Below are 21,193 nucleotides of genomic sequence, written 5' to 3' on the forward strand. Positions count from 1 at the left end.
ACTTACTAGTATAGCCACTCCTCTTCCTCATCCTCTCTTCACTCCTGAGATCATCCCAACTACATTCCCAAATTCAAACTCGTCCCTCCCTTTCAACTTAGTTTCACTCAATGCCAACACATCCATCTTTCTTACAAACATACTGCCTACCCTTTTACTCTCATCTGTACCACATCCACACACATTAAAAGACCCAAACCTTAGGGTACTGGTTGGAAAACTCCTCCTAGACCCTCTTATGCCTTTACTTTTTTTGAGAATGTCCCCTTTGGAGCTACAGGGAGAAGGATGCCTAGTCCTATCCCTGTCCTGTTTTTGTTGCCTCATATGACTCATGTGGAAAGACTTGGTGGCAGTATTCTTTCCCCCACCATGGGGTTAGGTGAAGAAAGGAAATGAATATTCAGAGAAATAGTACAGGACAGTAACAAGAGTTGGGGGACAGCATGACAGAGTGACAGTTGTAGTATAATAAAGTATCATTTCTCTATGAATAGATATTTCCTCTACCACAGACAAAATGATGTGTGACTCTGGTCCATAGGGGCACCCCATATAGACCCTAAAGTATCAGCTGCATGCTACTTAGCAGCTTTTAACCCCACAATAACATGCAGCCAACACAACTGAACAAAATTGGGGCATGTTCAATATCTCACCCCACCTAATTCCTTTAATACCCATTGCCAACAAAATTTTAAGCTATCCCTAGTTGCCCTCCAAAATCCCTCTTTTTTTTTTTTCAAAGTCGTTGTCCACCCTCAGTAGAAAATTGCTCACCCTTCTTATTTTCTTCTTCCTTTTGTCCCTCAGTTGTGAGCTAATGTCCTTCACCCAGCCAATTGTTCCACCTTCTCCTTTAATCTTTCCTAATATTTAGTGACCTCCCTCCCACTACCTCCCTTCCTCTCTCCCTACCTCCGTTCCCCTGCTTTTTCTTATCTAATCTCAGTCATGTGTATTACAACTATGTACTTAGAAAAGCTGTGACAAGTAAAACGTCATACTAATAAAGGCTCTGTCTTCACATGGTGTTTATTTTGATAGACCTGTTGGCAGCTGCACTTCATACACTTGCATGAAATACTGACAATTCCAAAACACACTTCTAACTGCACAGTAAGTGTTCCTTATTATGCATACAATACTTACTTGAGAGCTTTGTGAGCTGTGGTGATGGCATGCTGGTAATGGCCTTGGGCATCCAGCAAAATAAGCATGTTGGTCCATGCTACAGTAAGTGTAGGCTTGAGGTTTGTAGCATTTGTCCATGTGGAGAGAGCCAGCTCATGCTCCCCCTTCTCCAAGTACAAGTTGCCCAGATTGTACAGACAATCTGGATATACCTAAAAACAAGAATAGCATAAACTACATTTATTCATCCATCCTTAATTCCTTAGCTATTCTATCTATACACCTATGGCTTTTTCAACCTTATAAGGTAGGTGGCCAAGTCAAAAGGCATGTACCCACTACCATCCACAACCCTTTCCTCTCTATCATCTTAGCTCCTCGTGGAGCTTAAGGAAGTCAAGTCGGCTGTTACTATAGGTAATGGGAATTTCTGTTGAGCAGGAAAAGGAGAAATAGGTAAACGTGTAGTGGAGTGGAAGGAGGTTTCCTCAAGGATAATGTGGATGAAGGTGAAACTGGGAAGGGAGATGTGGGTTTTTGTAAGTGCATATGGGCCTGGCAGTGAGAAGAGTGAAGAAGAAAGGGAGGCTTTTTGGATAGATTTAAATGAGTGCATTGAGGATTTAGGGAGAAATATCAATGTAATAGTACTGGGAGACCTTAATGCTAGGGTAGGAAATGATCCAATTGATGGAGTGGTTGGGAAATGTGGAGTTCCAGGAAAGAATCATAGTGGAGAGTTGATGGTGGAAATGTGTCTAGAGAGTTGATGATAGCAAATACAGTGTTTCGGAAGAAAGTCAAGCATAAGTACACATGGGAGAGGGTGGTGGAGGGAAGGGTGGTAGATAGAGTGTTAATGGACTATGTAGTGGTAAATAGGATTATGATAGGAAGAGTTAAGGATGTACATGTGCTAAGGGGAGAGGGTGGGGGAATATCAGATCATTTTTTGGTGGAAGGTAAGTTGAGAGTGGAGGATAGATGGAGAAAGAGGAAAGGGACAAAAGGTAGGGAGGTGCTTAGAGTGAACTCTTTAAATGAAAAGGAAAAGGAGAAGGAGTGCAAGAAGAAGCTGAAGGAGGAGTGGGAGGGAGTGAAGGATAGAGTAAAGCTAGGTGTGGAGGAGGAATGGGGATGGTTCAAGAAGGGAGTCACAAAGTGTGCAAGGATGGTGTGTGGAACAAGGACAGGAGGAAATAGAAGAAAGGGTAGTGAATGGTGGGATGAGGAAACAAAGAAGGTTGTAGAAGAGAGGAAGCGAGCTTTCACAGATTGGTTACAAAATAGGATGCAGGGAGTCATATGAGAGGTACAAAGAAAAGGAAAGAGAAGTAAAGCAAAAGGTAAAGGAGGCAAAGAGGAGAGCAAATGTGGAATGGGGTAAGAGTATGACAGAAAATTTTGAAAGTAATAAAAAGATGTTTTGGAAATAAATTAAGAGAGGAAGAGGAGGCAAATCAAGTAGAGAAGAAAAGGTAAAAGGTGCAGATGGAGAGATGATAATGGAAGAGAAGGCAGTAAGGGGAAGATGGGGAGAATATTTTTGGGAGTTGCTAAATGTGAAGGAGGATAGGGAGGGAAAGATAGCTGCAGTGGGAAATGCTAAGTAAATGACCATGATGAGTGAGGAGAATGGAGGAGAAATAAGGAAGGATGAAGTAAAGGCAGTTGTTAAGATGATGAAAGCAGGTAAGGCACCTGGTCTGGATGGATGCCATGCAGAATGTCTAAAAAAAGGAGGTGCAGTGATGGTGGACTGGCTGGTGAGGTTATTTAATGTTTGCTGGAGAGAGGGTAGAGTGCCAGAGGACTGGAGGAGTGCCTCTATAGTTCCACTTTACAAGGGAAAAGGGGACAAGTGTCAATGTAGTAGTTTCAGAGGGATTAGCCTGTTAAGTGTAGTTGGGAGGGCTTATGGGAGGATCTTGATTGATAGGATTAGGAGAGGAACAGAGGGAGTAATTGGTGAGGAACAGTGTAGATTTAGGGATGGGTAGAGGTTGTGTAGATCAGATTTTTGTGATAAGACAGATATGTGAGAAAGCTATAGGAAAGGGGAAGGATGTTTTTTGGCCCTTTATGGATCTGGAAAAGGCTTACGACAGAGTAGACAGGAAGGCAATGTGGGAGGTTTTGTGGATATACAGGATAGGAGGAAAGCTTCTAGGAGCTGTCAAGAGTTTTTATGAGAGTAGTAGAGCTTGTGTCAGGATTAGAAACGGAGAGAGTGAGTGGTTCGAGGTAAAGGTGGGACTTCGTCAAGGATGTCTTATGTCGCCCTGGCTGTTCAACTTATACATGGATGGGGTGGTGCGAGAGGTAAATGCAAGGGTAGTGGGTCAGGGATTGGAGATGGTTAAGGAAAATGGAGAAAAGTGGGAGGTGAGCCAGCTGTTGTTTGTGGACAACACTGCGCTTGTGGCAGGATCGGAGGAGGGATTGAGGAAGTTGGTGACAGAGTTTGGGAGAGTGTGTGATAGAAGAAAGCTGAAGATAAATGTGGGTAAAAGTAAGGTGATGAGATGTACAAGGGGTGAAAGTGGCAGTAGTCTGGAAGTGAACATTAAGGGAGAGTGACTGGAGGAAGTGGATAGTTTTAGATACTTGAGTGCAAATGTGGCAGGAAAAGGTGGAGTGATGGTGGAGGTAGAATGTAGATTGAGAGAAGCGAGTAAATGCCTTGGTGGATTAAAAAGTGTGATGAGGAATAGACATTTGGGAATGGATGCTAAGAGGAGACTATATGAAGGAGTGATTGTGCCAACAGCACTGTATGGGGCAGAAACATGGAACATAAGAGAGGAAGAGAGAATGGAGTTTGAATGTGTTTGAGATGGTGTCTGAGAAGTATGATGGGGGTTACTAGGCTAGAGTGAGAAATGAGGAGGCGAGGAGGAGAACAGGGGTGGAAAGGAGGTTGGGAGATAGGGTTGATGAAAGAGTATTAGGATGGTTTGGACACATGGAAAGAATGAGTGAAGAAAGACTAGTAAAAGAGGTATGGAAGGCAGATGTGGAGGGAGTGAACATGAGGGGACGTCCTAGGATGAGGTGGATGGATGGGGTGAAGGGGGCTTTGGGGAAGAGGGGAATGTCTGTTGAGGAAGGACGGGAGAGGACAGAAGACAGGGGTGAATGGAGAATGGTTGTATATGGATGATGTTGTGATGCATGAGGTGGAATGGGCAGGAGAATGGGGGGTGAGGTAGTATGTGTGAGCAAATTTTGACGCAGCCCGAAGGGATTTTTCCCCGTCTTCTCCTTTATGCATGGGGGGACGGAGAGTGGGGGTCGCCGATTTAATGAAGCGGATTTGCTGTGGATGTGCTGTGTCTTGTGACACTGCTTCTGACCCAGGGCAGTGGACAAGGTGAAGGGATGACCTGTCATCCATGAAGTGCTAAGATGAGAGGGAGGGTGGAGGGGCATGGAGTGTATTCAGGGATGGAATGGGTGGGAATGATTTTATGCCTTTTCCTTTTTGGCTACCTCCCTTGTAAGGGGGAAAAAGCCTTGGTATAATGTATGTATGTAGGAAAAGGAGAGGGCAAGATATAGATGTAAATGGAGAGTGGTTGTGAATGATTGATAAATTGATGAAGCCTACTGGGATTTCTTCTCATCTGCTCTGTAATTTCTTGAGTGGGTGAGAATGGGGTTGCCACGTAACAAAGTAGAAGGGGTAAGCCAGCTTTGATTGTTGGACCCTGCTGTGCTTCTGACCTGAGCAGTGGGTGGGGGACAGGGATCATCCTTCATGCACAAAGGAGCAAAGATAAATGGAGTAACGAATGGGTGTTGGATGAGTGAAGGGTGAGCGTATGCCTTGACTGAGCCAACCATGTTATCCTCTTCAATACAAGTCAAATGCTCGTGTGCACACTAAGTTGCCTTTTGCACAATGATGCATCATAACATGCATGTTATAAAACATAAAATAACAGCTGTTTTACTTGTTCTCTTTCACCCAGAATGTTTATAATCACAGAAAACACAATCAAGCCTGTTCACAGAATACAGAGATAACTCAGCTACAACAAAATATAATCAGGACACCAATGCCAGCATCCTCATATACTCACTCATGCTTCATGATGCCTACATAGGCATCATTGTATTTTAGGGGTTAAGGATGTCAGTATGCTAAAAATTTAATTTTCTGACAATTTTGCAAAAACTTGTGGAGCAATCATTTGAAGTATGCACTACATAATGAAGTAAGAGTGCTGTATGGCATCATTTACTATTTCTAATCAATCTTTTAAAAAAATATTTTGAGCAGGTGACATCCCTATTTGAAGGGACATTGCATAAGGCTAGCTTTCTGTTTGACATTTATATTTGCTGTTTTTCTTATTTATATAGAATTTTAGAAGGGTATATCATACATCTGCCAACATATACTGACTGTGATGTGAACACAAGAAATGCAAAGTAACAATTCACTGTGTATTGCTCAAGTGTTGCTGTTGACACTTTTTTTTTTGTGGATCATTATGTAACTAGGGACTGTGTTAAATGTTGGGAAGTGGCTCATCCCTGGTGAAACAAAACCCCAACATGAATCACTGTTTCTGTAATGCCCTAGGAGCAATCCCCTGGTAAAAGCCAATACAAATTTTGGGATAAAGTAATGTAAATAATATCACTAACAAAACACTCTATTTCATTTACAATATCTAATTTATTAGTAATTTTTTTTTTTTTTTTTTGCAGCTTATCTCGGTAATAGTATTTCTGTTACATTTATGCTTATAACTTTGAAACTTCTTTCTCTATATAAATTATTTTTTGTTTATACTTATCCTTTTTTTTAATTGGCATGCTGAATTATGTCTCTAAGAGTAAAACTATAGCTTTTAGCAATATAATTATGCAGACTTTTTTTTTTTTTTTTACAAAATCTGGGTATTCACAAAGAAAAATCCAGTATGGTGTAACTTTTAGACAGAGTAATAAGTTATATAGGATAGGAGGAAAGCTATTAAAAGTAGTCAAAGAGTTTTACAGGGATAGTAGAGCCTGTGTAAGAATTAGAAATGGAGAGAGTGAGTGGTTTGAGGTAAAGGGGGGACTTCACCAGGGATGTATCATGTCACCATGGTTGTTTAAAATGTATATATGGATGGGGTGGTGCGAAAGGTAAATGCAAGGGTAATGGGTCGGGGATTGCAGACGGTTAAAGAAAACTGAGAAAAATAGGAGATCAGCCAGTTATTGTTTTTCTCATGACACTGTACTTGTAGCAGGATCAGAAGAGGGATTAAGGAAGTTAGTAACGGAGGTTGGGAGGGTGTGCAAAAGAATGAAGGTGAAGATAAATGTGGGTAAAAGTAAGGTGATGTCATGTGCAAGGGGAGAGGATTGCAGCAAATTGGAAGTATTAAGAGAGAGAGGCTGGAGGAAGTGGATAGCTTTAGATACTTGGGGTGAATGTGGTGGGAAAGGAGGGAGTAGATGTGGAGGTAGAATGTAGACAGAGAAGCAAGTAAATGCCTTAGGGGATTACAAAGTGTAATGAGAAATACATATTTAGGAATGAATGCTAAGAGGAGATTGTATGATGGGGTGACTGTGCCAACAGCACTGTATGGGGCAGAAACATAGAACATAGGAGAGGAAGAGAGAAAAAGCTTAAAAGTGTTTGAGATGAAATTTCTGAGAAGTATGGTAGGGGTTACTAGGCTGGATAGAGTGAGAAACAAGGTGAGGAGAGCAGGGGTGGAAAAAGAGTTGGGAGACAGGGTTGATAAGTGTTGGGATGGTTGGGACATGTGGAAAGAATGAGTGAAGAAAGATTAGAAAGAAGTGTGGAAGGTAGAGGTGGATGGAGTGAACATTAGGAGATGACCAAGGATGAGATAGATGGATGAGGTAAAAGGGGTATTGGGAAAGAGGGGGGGTGTCTGTTGAGGAAGGGAGAGGACAGAAGATAGGGATGAGTAGAGAATGGATATGTATGGATGATGCTGTGATGCATGAAAGGGAGTGGGTGGGGGATGGGGGGTGAGGGAATATGAGGCGTCCAGTGGTAAAGGGTCGACATCGCCAAATCAACAATTTGGAGTTAGCCCAAGAAAATTATCAAGAAATCCATTTTCTATGATTTCCACATACTGGCCAAGCAATATTGACCCTTAAAACCACTGAACAGAAGGGTGGCACTCCATAGATTTTCACGTTTATTTCTTGGTATCAGGTTTTCCCTCTGGGAAGTAAAGGGTGAACATGGCCATGGTGCGCAAGCCAATGAGCAGCTCCCTTTCATCCAGCCGCGTTTATAGTTTCGTGCTCAACCAACCATAGCCTGCGTGGCACACGAGCACAGTAGTATTAAATGGCCGGTGCCCACGTGGAGAAACAAAGTGTTTTCTTAACTTTTTTGCCATTATTTTGGTGGTTTTACATCGTGAAAATGGCATCTAGTGATAGTGAAGAAGGGTACGAGGTTCCCAAGATTACATGGAAGAGAAAAAGAAATGATATAGAGTGGAAACAGGCAGATGCCAAACTGAAAAGGAACAGTGGACAGGTGTATGTTAGTTGTAGAAGGCAACAGGTGGTCAGGGAATGCAAGGTTGGCCCTCCCTGCCAATGTCAGGATAAGTGCTACACTCGTGTTGGTGAGGAAAAAGTGAAGGAAATTTTTAAGAGTTACCGTACTTTACGGCTTGCAAGACACTGCATCTTGGAAGACACACCCTAATATTTGAAAGAAATTTCTAAGAAAAAGTCATTCTTATACAAGAACACATTCACCATATACCTGACCACTGAACAAAAAAACATAAGAAGCAAGGAGTCTGCTAGACTCTATTGTCTCAACTCTCATCATAAATTTGCTGAAGCACTCACCATTGATTCACAAATATGTAAATAAAAATAGCAGAGGTAAATTTTTTAAAGGTTTTAGTGGCGGGCAACGGCACGTATTGTTTACATTATGTAATCACTTATCCGATTTTGTTTGTATGACGATGACATACTAGTTGGTGGTTAGTAAATATACCTCACATTTTTCATTGTCCAAGGGTGGTTTTATTTTCATAAAAATAAATTAAAAATTTCAAAAATATGCATGTAAAAATAAAAAAAAAATAAAAATATATATATATATTCATCCTCAAATCCCGAGAACTCGTCATTACTGGAAGGATTATGGTATTGGAAATATTTGTAACAGCTAAGTACTGAGTTCACATTATACAAAAGGCTGAATTAAATAGTAATTAAGCTAACATCATAGTGTTATGACTCAACATACAAATCCAGAACGCTATCGGTCAAGTGTCCAAGCCCACTAGAGCCTGGGTGTTGCCTTACAATATAACATTCGTCTTGGAAGACGCACTAGTATTTTTCAGGGTATTCTTTTTAGGAAAAAAGTGCGTCTTGTAAGCCGTAAAATACGGTACTGGGGTTTAAAGGACCATTATGGACAGAGTGCATACATTATCGGTTGTATTACTGAGGTGGAAGTGAAACGAAGTCGTGTGAAGGATAGACCCAGTCAGCAGACAAGTAATTTTCTGTATACAGTGAAGGTAGGCCATGTTGATATTAAAGTGTGCCGTAAGTGTGGCACCAGACATGCATGGTAGGCATACTCCTCCGAATAAGATAAGCGAAGACAGGAAGCAGTGTCCAAAACCACATAAACAGTTTGCAGACGGTTAGTAGTCATTACTCGAGAGCTAAAAGCCCACATCACCAGAATCTTCCCACAGGTGTTAATCTTGGCTCTTTGTACAAAAGTTACCTGGAATTAATGAAACAGGAAAACCATGAAAATGATGCTGTCTCCAAGGATTACTATGAACGGGTATTTAATAATGAATTTAACATAGTTTTTGAACCCCCAAAGTCAGATAGATGTAATCTGTGTGACAAACTTGCCATGGTAAAAAGACAGTTGGATAAAGACAATGATGCTGCTAGAATTGAGGACATCGATCGTGAATTAATGGTGCACAAGGCAACTGCTGATGCAGGTCATATGATTATAAAGAATTAAAAAAAAATATGAATAGTGACTTGATGGTCATTACAATGGACCTGCAACAGGCACTGCCCACACCCAAGTTAAGTAGTGGCCTGCAGTTTTATAAACGCAAATTATGGACATATAATTTTGGTATCCACGATGTTAAAGCCAACAAAGGGTACATGTTCTGCTGGAATGAGACAGCAGCTAAGCATGGCTCATGTGAGGTGGCGAGTTGCCTTTTTTATTTCATTAATAATTTTGTGCTCGACACTGTCACTAAGTTAGCAATTATTAGTGACAACTGCAGTGGACAGAACAAAAATCTTATTGTGATTTTGTTGTACATGCAGCTTATTCATAGTGGGCGTTTTACGTCAGTGGAGCATTTTTTTATGACACCAGGTCATTTGTACCTGCCTTGTGATAGGGACTTTGGCAATATAGAGCAGAAGGTTAAAAAAATTGATGTGTACAGTGATGATTATTACATGCAATTAATGGCTCATGCAAGGAAAACCAACCCGTTCATGATTGTCAAGATGACACAAGAAAACTTTTTTGACTTTGGTGCACAACAGGTGCATGTAACTAAAGCCAGGGTGCAAGGGTCAGGCTTCAAAATCAAGAAAGGTTATGGGACTTGTGAGCCCACCTTTGTGAAACTGCAAGGAAAGGTAGTGAGTGGTGGGATGAGGAAGTAAAGAAGGTTATAGAAAAGAGGAAGTGAACATTCACAGACTGGTTACAAAATAGGACAAGAGAATCATATGAGAGGTAGAAAGAAAAGTAAAGCATAACATAAAGGAGGCAAAGAGGAGAGCAGATGTGAAATGGGGTAAGAGGATGACAGAAATTTTTTAAAGCAATGAAAAAGGATTAGGAAAGAAATTAAGAGAGGAAGAGGAGGCAAATCAAGTTGTTGCTGTTCCTTAGACTGTCTGTCCGAGCAGTCCCATCTCCCCAAGGAATGCCACAGCTGAAACAGGGTTTTCCCACAAATCCTTTATGGAGTGTATGTTGTGTTGTTTGCAAGCGTGATTGTGTACAATGCAGTCTTCCATGACATATTGAATAGTATGGGGTGAAGTGTTACATCCTGGGCATTTGTCCACAATGCTGTCATCCAGTCTCTTCTGGTAGCATGCAAGGGCTGGGTGGTGGCTGCATTGCAGCCTGGCCAGGTGGACTCTGTCCTTTCATGGGAGAGAGGATTCAGAGATATATCAGGGGGTCTGGCATGCAGTAATGTGTTGTCTTTTAGTGCATTAATAGAGCAGTGAGTGATGTGATTATGACTATGTTTCCGGAGATGGTTTTGGAGGAAGAGAAGAAAGTATTTGCATGTGATATAGGTATTTGGTGCTGCAGCGTCATTGTCGTGGGACCACCCCCCAACCCCAAGATTTGGGGGCCAAACAGCAGCAAACATCCCTTGCAGGTGGCACCTATCCCTAGGAGGGGCTTCGGTTGCTTGGGCAAGTACCACAATCATTTCACGACAAATCAAGTAGAGAAGAAAAGGTAAAAGGTACAGATGGAGAGATGATAATGGAAGAGACAGCAGTAAAAGGAAGATGGGCAGAGTATTTTAGGGAGTTACTAAATGTAGGAGGAGGAATGGGGATGGTTCAAGGAGGGAGTCACAAAGTGTGCAAAGATGGTGTGTGGAAACAAAGAAGGGTGTAGAAGAGAAGAAGCGAGCTTTCACAGATTGGTTACAAAATAGGAGGTACAGTGATGGTGGACTGGCTGGTGAGATTATAAAGTGTTTAAGAGAAGGTAGAGTATTGGAGGACTGCTTGCAGTTCTATTTTACAAGGGAAAAGGGGACAAGTGTGAGTGTAGTAGTTTCAGAGAGATCAGTTTGTTAAGCATAGTTGGGAAGGCTTATGGGAGGGTCTTGATTGAGAGGATTAGGAGAGGAACACAGGGAGTAATTGGTGAGGAACAGTGTGGGTTTAGGAAAGGTAGGGGTTGCGTGGATCAGATTTTTGTGGTAAGACTATGTGAAAAAGCTTTAGGAAAAGGTAAGGATGTTTTTTGTGCCTTTATGGTTTTGGAAAAGGCTTATGATAGGATAGACAGGAAGGCTCTGTGGGAGGTATTGCAGATATATGGGATAAGAGGAAAGGTATTAAGAGCAGTAAACAGTTTTTACAAGAGTAGTAGAGCTTGTGTTAGAATAAGAAATGGAGTGAGTGGTTTGTGGTAAAGGTGGGACTTCATCAGGAATGTGTTGTCACCCTGGCTGTTCAACTTATACATGGATGGGATGGTGCGAGAGGTAAATGCATGGGTGGTGGGTCAGGGAATGCAGATGGTTAAAGATGGAGAAAAGTGGGAGATAAGCCAGCTGTTGTTTGCAGACGACATTACACTTTGTAGCAGGATCATAGGAAGGATTGAGGAAATTAGTGATAGAGTTTGGGAAGGTGTGTGAAAGAAGAAAGTTGAAGACAATTGCGGGTAAAAGTAAGGTGATGATATGTACAATGGGAGAAAGTAGCAGCAGACTGGAAGTGAGGCTTGATCACATTTTCTGTGATGTTATATTTATTCAGGGTGAAAAAGAATGAGTATAACAGCAGTATCTTTATATTTTGTAATATATATATCGTGATCCATCATCGTACATCAAGTAACCTGATGTGTGCACTAAAAAGATAAGAAAAGAAAAAATTAAAAGTGGCATACACATACATGGACAGTACGATTTCTGCAATAAATTAATTAAATGACTATTTGTTAATAGAGAAAACATACATAATGGGCATTGTGGAGACAAAATTGAAGGGTCCTATATCATCAAGTATGGTGGGACAAGGTCTATACAACCATTGGTCGAAAAATAGAACGGATAAACGGGGGAGTCATGTTATTAACTAGAAAGATAACAGAAGGAAAAGATAATGTGGAAATGATCATGATTAAAGTTGAAAATAGTATTAAGAAAAGCAGAAAATTTATAGTATATGTGCCCCAAAAAACTCAGGCTTGGTCTGATAGTGATCATTCAAAATTACTGGATGACACAAAGAATGAATTATCTGAGGTACTAATAGATGGACCCAGGGCGGTGGGCAGGGTGCAGGGATGACCCGTCATCCAGGAAGTGCTCAGATGAGAGGGAGGGTGGGAGGGGTGTGGAGTGTATTTAGGGATGAAATGGGTGGGAGTGTTTTTATGCCTTTCCCTTTTTGGCTACCTCCCTTGGAAGGGGGAAAAAGCCTTGGTATATGTATGTATGTATGTACTAATAGATGGAGTAAACATAGTAATTATGGGTGACTTTAATGCAAAGGAAATAAATTGGGAAGAAATGACAATAAAAGGTGGAGAGGAACTCTGGAGCAACATTCTACTGGATTTGACCAATGATTATACATTGACTCAATGGATCAAGGAAAATACCAGATATAGAAACAATGAACAACCAGTGAGACTACACTTGATATTCACATCTGAGCCTGAAATCATGAACAAAATTAATTACAAGACATCAATTGGGAAGTTACCACATACTAATAGAGTTTGAACTCAAAGAACAAAATGATGAAGAAATGAGAAACATAGAGATGGAAGATTAATGTACAATAAACAGACTTTGTAAAACAGAATTTTTTTTCAAATCGCTAACTGGGAAAAAAATTCAAATGAAGAAACAAACATGGAAGAGAAATGGAACATATTTAAAGAAAAATACAAGGAGGGAACAGATAAATATGTACCTAAGAAGAAACAAAAAAGGGTTTACATAAAGTGTTGGTATAACAAAAAGTGTAGTGATGCTAAAGATAGAAGAGACAAAGCCTGGAAAAGATGGGAAAAAAAGGCAAACGTACATCAAACTGAGAAATGAATATGTAGATATACGTAGAGAGGAAAAGAGAAACTATAAAAAAGATATAATAGATAGCTGCAAAGACCAACCTAAACTATTTCACAGATATGTAAATGATAAACTAAAAGACAAACATGAAATAGTGAAAATGTGTGGAGGAAATAAAGAATACATAGATGTAGAAATGGCTAAAGTAATGAACAGGCATTTTAGGTCTGTATTCACAATTGAAAGCTCACAAATTTGGAATAAAGGACTGTAAGAAAGATCCCCCAAGATTAAAGAAATGGTGAAACAGAAAGAAATAAGGGACCAAATAAAGAACCTTGACTTCAGAAAGTCATACGGGCTGATGGAATTGCGAACTGGAAATTGAAAGAATATATAGATGAACTAACAGACAAAATACACAAGATAATTGACTTCTCACTCAAAGAAGGAATAGTACCACAAGACTGGAAAAATGCAAATATTGTACTGATCTACAAAGGAGATAAAGAAAATCCAACAAACTATAGACCGGTATCCCTTACAAGCACAATAACAAAAATACGTGAAAAAGTTATTAAAAATAAATGGATTAAACACTTGGAAGAGAACAATATACTAAACCCTAAACAACATGGTTTTTGAAGTGGAAGATCATGTACTACAAACTCAATATGCTCTTACTCAAGATTAACAGAAATAATACAAGATAGAGATGGATGGGCAAATTGTGCTTTCTTGGACTTACAAAAGGCTTTTGACAAAGTACCACACAATAAATTACTAAGAAAAATTGAAACAATTGGTGGAATACAAGGAAAATTATTGGAATGGATGGAAGATTTCTTGAATGGAAGAAAAATGAGGGTGGTACTTTGAGACGAGAACTCAAATTGGGAAGATATGATAAGCGGAGTCCCCCAAGGCTCTGTATTGACTCTGATAATGTTTGCTATTTATATAAATGATATGGATGAAGGTGTGGAATGTTATATGAACTTCCTTGCAGATGATGCAAAACTATTAGAGTAAGTACAGAGAAAGACTGCAAATCTTTTCAAGAAGACCTAAACAAAGTCTGGAAATGGAGTCAGAAGAGTGAAGTGAACTTTAGCATTAAGAGATGTAGTATAATGGAAATTGGAAAAGGCAAAAATAGAATCTTGGGTCAATATAAAATTGGTACAAAGGAAGTTAGAAAAGTAAACTTGGAAAGGGACCTAGGAGTAACTATCTCAAATGACATGACACCAGACAAACATGTCAACAAGTTAGTTGGAGAATCTTTTAAGTTATTAAGATCAATGAAAGTAGCCTTTGACTACAGGGATGAAGAAATGGTAAAGAAAATACTTGTTACACTGATAAGACCAAAATTGGTATATGCAGCATCCCTATGGACACCTAGCAAAAAATCAAAGAGCAACAACAAAGATGGCACTAACACTTTCCATTTGATATATGAAAAAAGACTGGATAAACTAAATTTACCAACCCTGGAACAAAGAAGAGAAAGAGGTGATTTGTTAGCCATTTACACAATTATGAAAGGGATGGAAATATCTCCAAATCCAATTTTGCCTTTGCCCACATTATTTTTGAAGGTATTTCTCTCCATTCCACCACACACTTCCTTATCACTTACCGGCAGTGCTACTCTTTCCCTCCCATGCTTTCTCATCACCAAGGTGAAATGATATAACATTGCAGGAGGAACACTTACAGCTCTGTGAGTGAGTGCAGTGAGATAACTTGTTTCTGCTGCTTGATGATCCCCTAAAGAGGCCTGTACAATGCCCAAGTTCATCCATGCAGCAGCAAAGTCAGGTCGCAATAATGTTGCATGTTGAAGTAGCTGTAGTGCTTCCTCCAACTGTCCCTGGTCCTGAAATAGTTTTTCAATAATATTTCATGTATTTCTGTTATGTTAAGATGGAAGATACATATTAATGATATGGATGAAGAAATTGAAAGTTATATGAGCTTCTTCACAGATGATGCAAAAATGTTGAAAAAAGTGAGCACCGAAGAAGATTGTGAGTCACTGCAGAGTGATCTCGATAAAGTATGGGAATGGAGTAAGAAATGGGAGATGGAATTCAATATTAAGAAGTGTAGTATAATGGAATTGTGTCCAAACCATCCTAATATTCTTTCATCAACCCTATCTCCCAAACCTCTTTCCACTCCTGTTCTCCTCCTCACCTCCTCATTTCTCACTCTATCTAGCCTGGTAACCACCATCATACTTCTCAGACACTTCATCTCAAACACATTCAAGCTCCTTCTCTCTTCCTCTCTTATGTTCCATGTTTCTGCTCCATACAGTGCTGTTGGCACAATCACTCCTTCATACAGTCTCCTCTTAGCATCCATTCCCAAATTTCTATTCCTCATTACACTTTTTAATCCACCAAGGCATTTACTCGCTTCTCTCAATCTACATTCTACCTCCACCTTTACTCCACCTTTTCCTGCCACATTTGCACCCAAGTAAAAGGAATACACATACAGCAAAACGTAATTATGAAATCAAGGTTGCCAGTCAAGCAAAATCCAACCCAAAGGGTTTCTTTCACCTCTATAGAAAAAAAAATAAAGAAAGAATAGAACCAATTAAAAATTATGAAAATGTCATGACACAATTGGAGGAAAAAATGAGTGAGGAGTTTAACAATTATTTTCTATTGGTGTTTACTAATGAGAGGTTAGATAAAGTACCTGACTGTGATCCGATTTTCAGAGGGGATGAAGAAAGTAGTCTATCTAATATCAGCATTAGTAAAGAAGTAGTCAAGCAGATTGAAAGAGTTAAAGCTACAAAATCCCCAGGTCCAGACAAAATTTTTCCAAGAATGCTTAAGGAGTGTAAATTTGAAATCTGCAACCAGTTAACTGAAATATTCAATAAATCGATAGACACTGGTTTTGTGCCAACTGCTTGGAGGCAGGCAAACATTGTTCCTGTTTTTAAGAAGGGAGATAGATCGTCTATATGCAACTACAGGCCAATCAGTTTGACATCGGTTATAGGAAAAATGCTTGAATCAATAATAGTAAATAGACTCAGAGAACACATCAAAGGACATAATTTAATTCGTGATTCACAGCATGGTTTCTCCAAGGGTAAGTCATGTGTGACTAATCTTCTATCCTTTTACACTAAAGTAAATAAGGCGTCAGATAACAATGATAATTACGATGTTATCTACCTTGACTTTAGCAAAGTGTTCGACAAGGTGCCACACCAGAGACTACTAAATAAAATCAAAGCCCATGGCATAGCAGGAAAAGTGTTAGAATGGATTAGAGCTTGGATTAGTAACAGAAAACAGTGGGTCACCATAAATGGAGTAAAATCTAGGTGGGACAATGTTACTAGTGGGGTCCCCCAGGGCTTGGTTTTGGGCCCCTTTTTGTTCATTATGTACATAAACGACTTAGACGATGGGATAAATAGTGATGTTGGTAAGTTTGCGGACAACACTAAAATAGGATGCCCAATTAGGTCAGGAGACAATGCAGAGATTCTGCAGGATGATCTTAATAAATTGTTAACCACTTCACTCCGGGCCAAAATCTCGCAGGCAGCATTAGCTGCCAGACGTACAATGTTGCGTCATAATACTCGCATCATAAAAAATAGTCACCGCTTATATCAATCGTTCTCTCTTTCACCCGTGAATTTTGATAATAGAAAATGTGATGAAGCCAGTTTAGAGAGTATGTCAGTTACGCAGGGACAACTACAATAAATATAATCAAGACGCCGATATGGCAGCCTCGCGTATCCACTTGCTCCCCATGCCGCCTATGTAGGCGGCACCGTATGGAAGGGGTTAACATGGTCGGTGAAATGGCAAATGAACTTCAATATCTCTAAGTGTAGCATGTTAAACATAGGGCTTCACAACCCTGAAAATAGATATAGCTTAGATAACATGTTTTTAGAAAAATCTGAGTGCGAGAGGGACTTGGGAGTTCTGGTGAGTCCGGACCTTAAAACCAGGAAGCAGTGCATTAGCGCCAGAAATAAAGCTAACAGAGCATTAGGTTTCATTGCTAGGATGGTAATGAATAGAAGTGCAGAGGTAATTATTAAACTCTTGCGATAGTTAGACCCATCCTTGACTATGCGGTGCAGTTTTGGTCTCTGTCCTACAGAATGGACATAAATTCACTAGAATCAGTACAGAGAAGAATGACCAAAATGATTAAATCCTTCAAATGGTTCTGAAGTGACATGAGATAAAATAATGATCAAATTTATCCTGAACACCCTGTACATAGATACAAGCATATACACACTGTGTATTTCCCTCCTTCATTCAATTCTATTTTTTGCACTTTTCCTTGCTCAATAAACACTTCACATACATTCAAAGCTCCCTTCACACCATTTATCCATCTATTTTTGGTCTTCCCCTCAAGTTCACTCCATCCAGTTCTGCCTTTCACATTGTCTTCATTTGTTTTTCTTCATTTGTTCTTTCCATATATACCTATATAACCAAACCACCCCCATCATTCTGTTCAACTCTATCTGGCAGCTCCTTTCCCACCCTATATACCAAACGTGTCTAAGAAAGTGAAGGTACCTTAAGTATATTGGCGAGGTTATTCATGGCTTGATCATAATCTGTATTGAGACGAAGTGCTTCACGGTACCGCCTCACTGCTTCTGGCACATCATTGGTGTCGGCTGCTACCTTACCCATATTGTAGTGCACCTTCAATGGAAGAAATATCACTTCTAATAAAAAAGGTGAGAGTAAATTTAGGTAACACAGGTAGTTACAAAAACTTATTTTTTGATTATGCCACGTTCATAAAAAGAAAGAAATGTGAAGAAAATTGTAAACTTGCAGCCCCATAGGGGCTGGCAAAGGTTCTAAGGCCTTCCCATTGATCTCACTAGGAAGAAACTTTGGACTATGGCTATGTTGTATTAGTGTGGAACTGGTTTTATGTCATCAGTAAAAGTTGTGAGAGGAGGGGACGAGTCACCAGTTGTCAGCCCTCCATGTATGAAAAAGCATAAAAAGCACTGCTCATGTTGAGAGAGAGAAAGATATGTATGTATTTACCTAGTTCTATTTTGCAGGAGGAGAGCTATGCTCATAGTGACCCACAGTTTTATCTTTCCACACTCAGTTATTTCTTAAAATCATGTATAGTTTTAGCACTCACAGTTTCCTCTTTCAATTTGTTCCATGCATTTATTACTCTGTGCGGAAAGCTGTTTTTTTTTTTTTTTTTTTTTTTTTAATCTCTTCTGTAACTGTCTTTCCTAAGTTTCTTCTCCTGTCCTCTTGTATTTCTTCTGTCCCATTTAAGTATGTCATTCCTATCAAGGATTTCCATCCCTTTCATAATTTTGTAGATGGTTATCAAATCGCCTCTTTCCCTCTTTTGTTCCAGAGTTGATAAGTTTAGTTTGTCCAATCTTTGTTCGTATGTCAACTTGCTCAGTGTTGGTGCCATCTTTGTCATTGCTCTTTTTTTTTTTTTTACTAGGTGTCCATAGCGATGCTGTGTATTCCAATTTTGGTCTTACCAGTGTAAATAATATCTTCTTTACCATTTCCTCATCCGTGTAGTCAAAGGCCACTTTCACTGATCTTATTGAATTGTAAGTTTCTCCAACTATTTTGTTTATATGTTTGTCTGGTGAGAAACTGGAGGAAGTGGATAGTTTCAGACACTTGGGTGCAAATGTGACAGGAAAGGAAGGAGTGGGGATGGAGGTAGAATGTAGATTGAGAGAAGCGAGTAAATGCCTTGGTGGATTAAAAAGTGTAATGAGAAATAGACATCTGGGAATGGATGCTAAGAGGAGGTTATATGAAGGAGTGATTGTGCCAACAGCAATGTATGGGGCAGAAACATGGAACATGAGAGAGGAATAGAGAAGGAGTTTGAATGTGTTTGAGATGAAATGTCTGAGAAGTATGATAGCATTGATAGGGATTACTAGGCTAGATAGAGTGAGAAATGAGGAGGTGAGGAGGAGAACAGGGGTGGAAAAGGAGCTGGGAGATAGGGTTGATGGAAGAGTATTAGGATGGTTTGGACACATGGAAAGAATGAGTGAAGAAAGATTAGTAAAAGAAGTGTGGAAGGCGGAGGTGGAAGGAGTGAATATGAGGGGGCGTCCTAGGATGAGATGGATGGATGGGGTGAAAGGGGCTTTACAAAACAGAGGAATGTCTGTAGAGGAAGGACGGGAGAGGACAGAAGATAGGGGTGAATGGAGAAGGGTTGTGTATAGATGAGGCTGTGATGCATGAGGGGGAGTGGGTGGGGGATGGGGGTGAGGAAGTATGGATGAGAAAAATTTGACGCAGCCTGAAGGGATTTCTCCCCGTCTTCTTTCCTGCATGAGGGGACAGAGAGGGGGGTTGACGAATTTATGAAGCGGCCTTGCTGTGGATGTGCTGTGTCTTGTGACACTGCTTCTAATCCAGGGCAGTGGACAGGATACAAGGATGACCCATCATCCAGGAGGTGCCAAGATAGGAGGGAGGGAGGAGGGTGGAGGGGAGTGGAATATATGGGAAATGAAATGGGTGGGAGTGATTTCTATGCCTCTTTTTGGCTACCCCCCCGTGTAAGGGGGAAAAAGCCTTTGGTATATGTATGTATTTATGTAATACCTAGTTGTATTATACGGGATGGGAGCTATGCTCATGGTGACCCACCTTTGTGTCTCTCAGCATCAAGTTTTTTCTTACAATCTTGAAAACTGTTTGCACACACTGTTTCTTTGTCTAATTTGTTCCAACTATTAATCACTCTGTGTGGGAAGCTATTTCTTTTTCAGATTTCTTCTGTAATTATCTTTTTTGAGTTTCTTTTTGTGTCCTCTTGTTTTTCCATTGTCCCATTTCAATAAATCATTCTTATCTAAGATTTCCATTCCTTTCATAATTCTATAGATAGTAGGTCTCCTCTTTCCCTTCTTTGTTCCAGAGTTGGTAATTCTAATTTGGACAATCTTTGTTCACATGTTATTTTGGAAAGAGTTGGTGACAGTTTTGTTGTTGCTCTTTGTATTCTTTCTGATTTTTTTATATTCTTTTTGGTACCGGGTCTCCATAGTGTTGCTGCGTACTCTAGTTTTAGTCTTATTAGTGTAGTTAATTTTTTTTTTTTTTTTTATCATTTCCTCATCCAAATAGACAAATACCACTTTTATTGACCTCAATAAATTGCAGGTTTCTCCGACTATTTTATTAATATGCTTGTCTGGTGTCTTGTCTGTGCTGATCATCACTCCAAGGTCTTTTTCCGAGTTTACTTTTTTGACCTCTTCTTCACCAACTTTATAATCTCTTGATATTCTGTTTTTACATACATATACCAAGGCATTTTCCCCATTACAAGGGAGGTAGCCAAAAAGGAAAAGGCATAAAATCATTACCACCCATTCCATCCCTGAATACACTCCACACCCCTCCACCCTCCCTCTTATCTTAGCACCTCCTGGATGACGGGTCATCCCTGCACCTTGTCCACTGCCCTGGGTCAGAAGCAGTGTCACAAGACACAGCACATCCACAGCAAGGCCGCTTCATTAAATCAGCGACCCCCACTCTCCATCCCCCCATGCATAAAATGAGAAGACAGGGAGAAATCCCTTCGGGCTGCTTCAAATTTTGCTCACACATACTACCTCACCCCCATCCCCCCACCCATTCCACCTCATGCATCACAACATCATCCATATACAACCATTCTCCATTCACCCCTGTCTTCTGTCCTCTCCCGTCCTTCCTCAACAGACATTCCCCTCTTCCCCAAAGCCCCCTTCACCCCATCCATCCATCTCATCCTAGGACGTCCCCTCATGTTCACTCCCTCCACATCTGCCTTCCACACCACTTTTACTAGTCTTTCTTCACTCATTCTTTCCATGTGTCCAAACCATCCTAATACTCTTTCATCAACCCTATCTCCCAACCTCCTTTCCACCCCTGTTCTCCTCCTCACCTCCTCATTTCTCACTCTAGCCTAGTAACCCCCATCATACTTCTCAGACACCTCATCTCAAACACATTCAAACTCCTCTCTTCCTCTCTTATGTTCCATGTTTCTGCCCCATACAGTGCTGTTGGCACAATCATTCCTTCATACAGTCTCCTCTTAGCATCCATTCCCAAATGGCTATTCCTCATTACACTCTTCAATCCACCAAGGCATTTACTCGCTTCTCTCAATCTACATTCTACCTCCACCTT

At 40.2% G+C, this 21,193-nt stretch overlaps 2 protein-coding genes across 9 annotated transcripts in view; one reads left to right on the top strand and one right to left on the bottom strand.

The window, feature by feature from the left end:
- The window catches only part of spict (magnesium transporter spict), a 222,489-nt gene that overhangs the window by 147,483 nt on the left and 53,813 nt on the right, over window positions 1-21,193 (top strand). The window lies entirely within an intron of this gene.
- The window catches only part of LOC143036390 (protein O-mannosyl-transferase TMTC4-like), a 98,590-nt gene that overhangs the window by 23,310 nt on the left and 54,087 nt on the right, over window positions 1-21,193 (bottom strand). For 5 of the 8 annotated variants that reach the window (XM_076203683.1, XM_076203680.1, XM_076203679.1 and 2 more), the window contains exons 12-14: window positions 17,552-17,683; window positions 14,677-14,838; window positions 1,153-1,346 (exon numbers count right to left, since the gene is read on the bottom strand). In XM_076203683.1, coding sequence (XP_076059798.1) covers window positions 1,153-1,346; window positions 14,677-14,838; window positions 17,552-17,683 — 488 coding nt within the window. Of the gene's footprint in view, window positions 1-1,152; window positions 1,347-8,106; window positions 8,897-9,156; window positions 10,318-11,705; window positions 11,780-14,676; window positions 14,839-17,551; window positions 17,684-21,193 lie in introns of those variants that run through there. The other 3 variants (XM_076203685.1, XM_076203684.1, XM_076203686.1) reach the window with 3 other exon arrangements.

This window comes from Oratosquilla oratoria, chromosome 20, assembly GCF_046742065.1.
Source record: "Oratosquilla oratoria isolate Oo_2021 chromosome 20, ASM4674206v1, whole genome shotgun sequence".
NCBI classification, from domain to species: Eukaryota; Metazoa; Arthropoda; class Malacostraca; order Stomatopoda; family Squillidae; genus Oratosquilla; species Oratosquilla oratoria.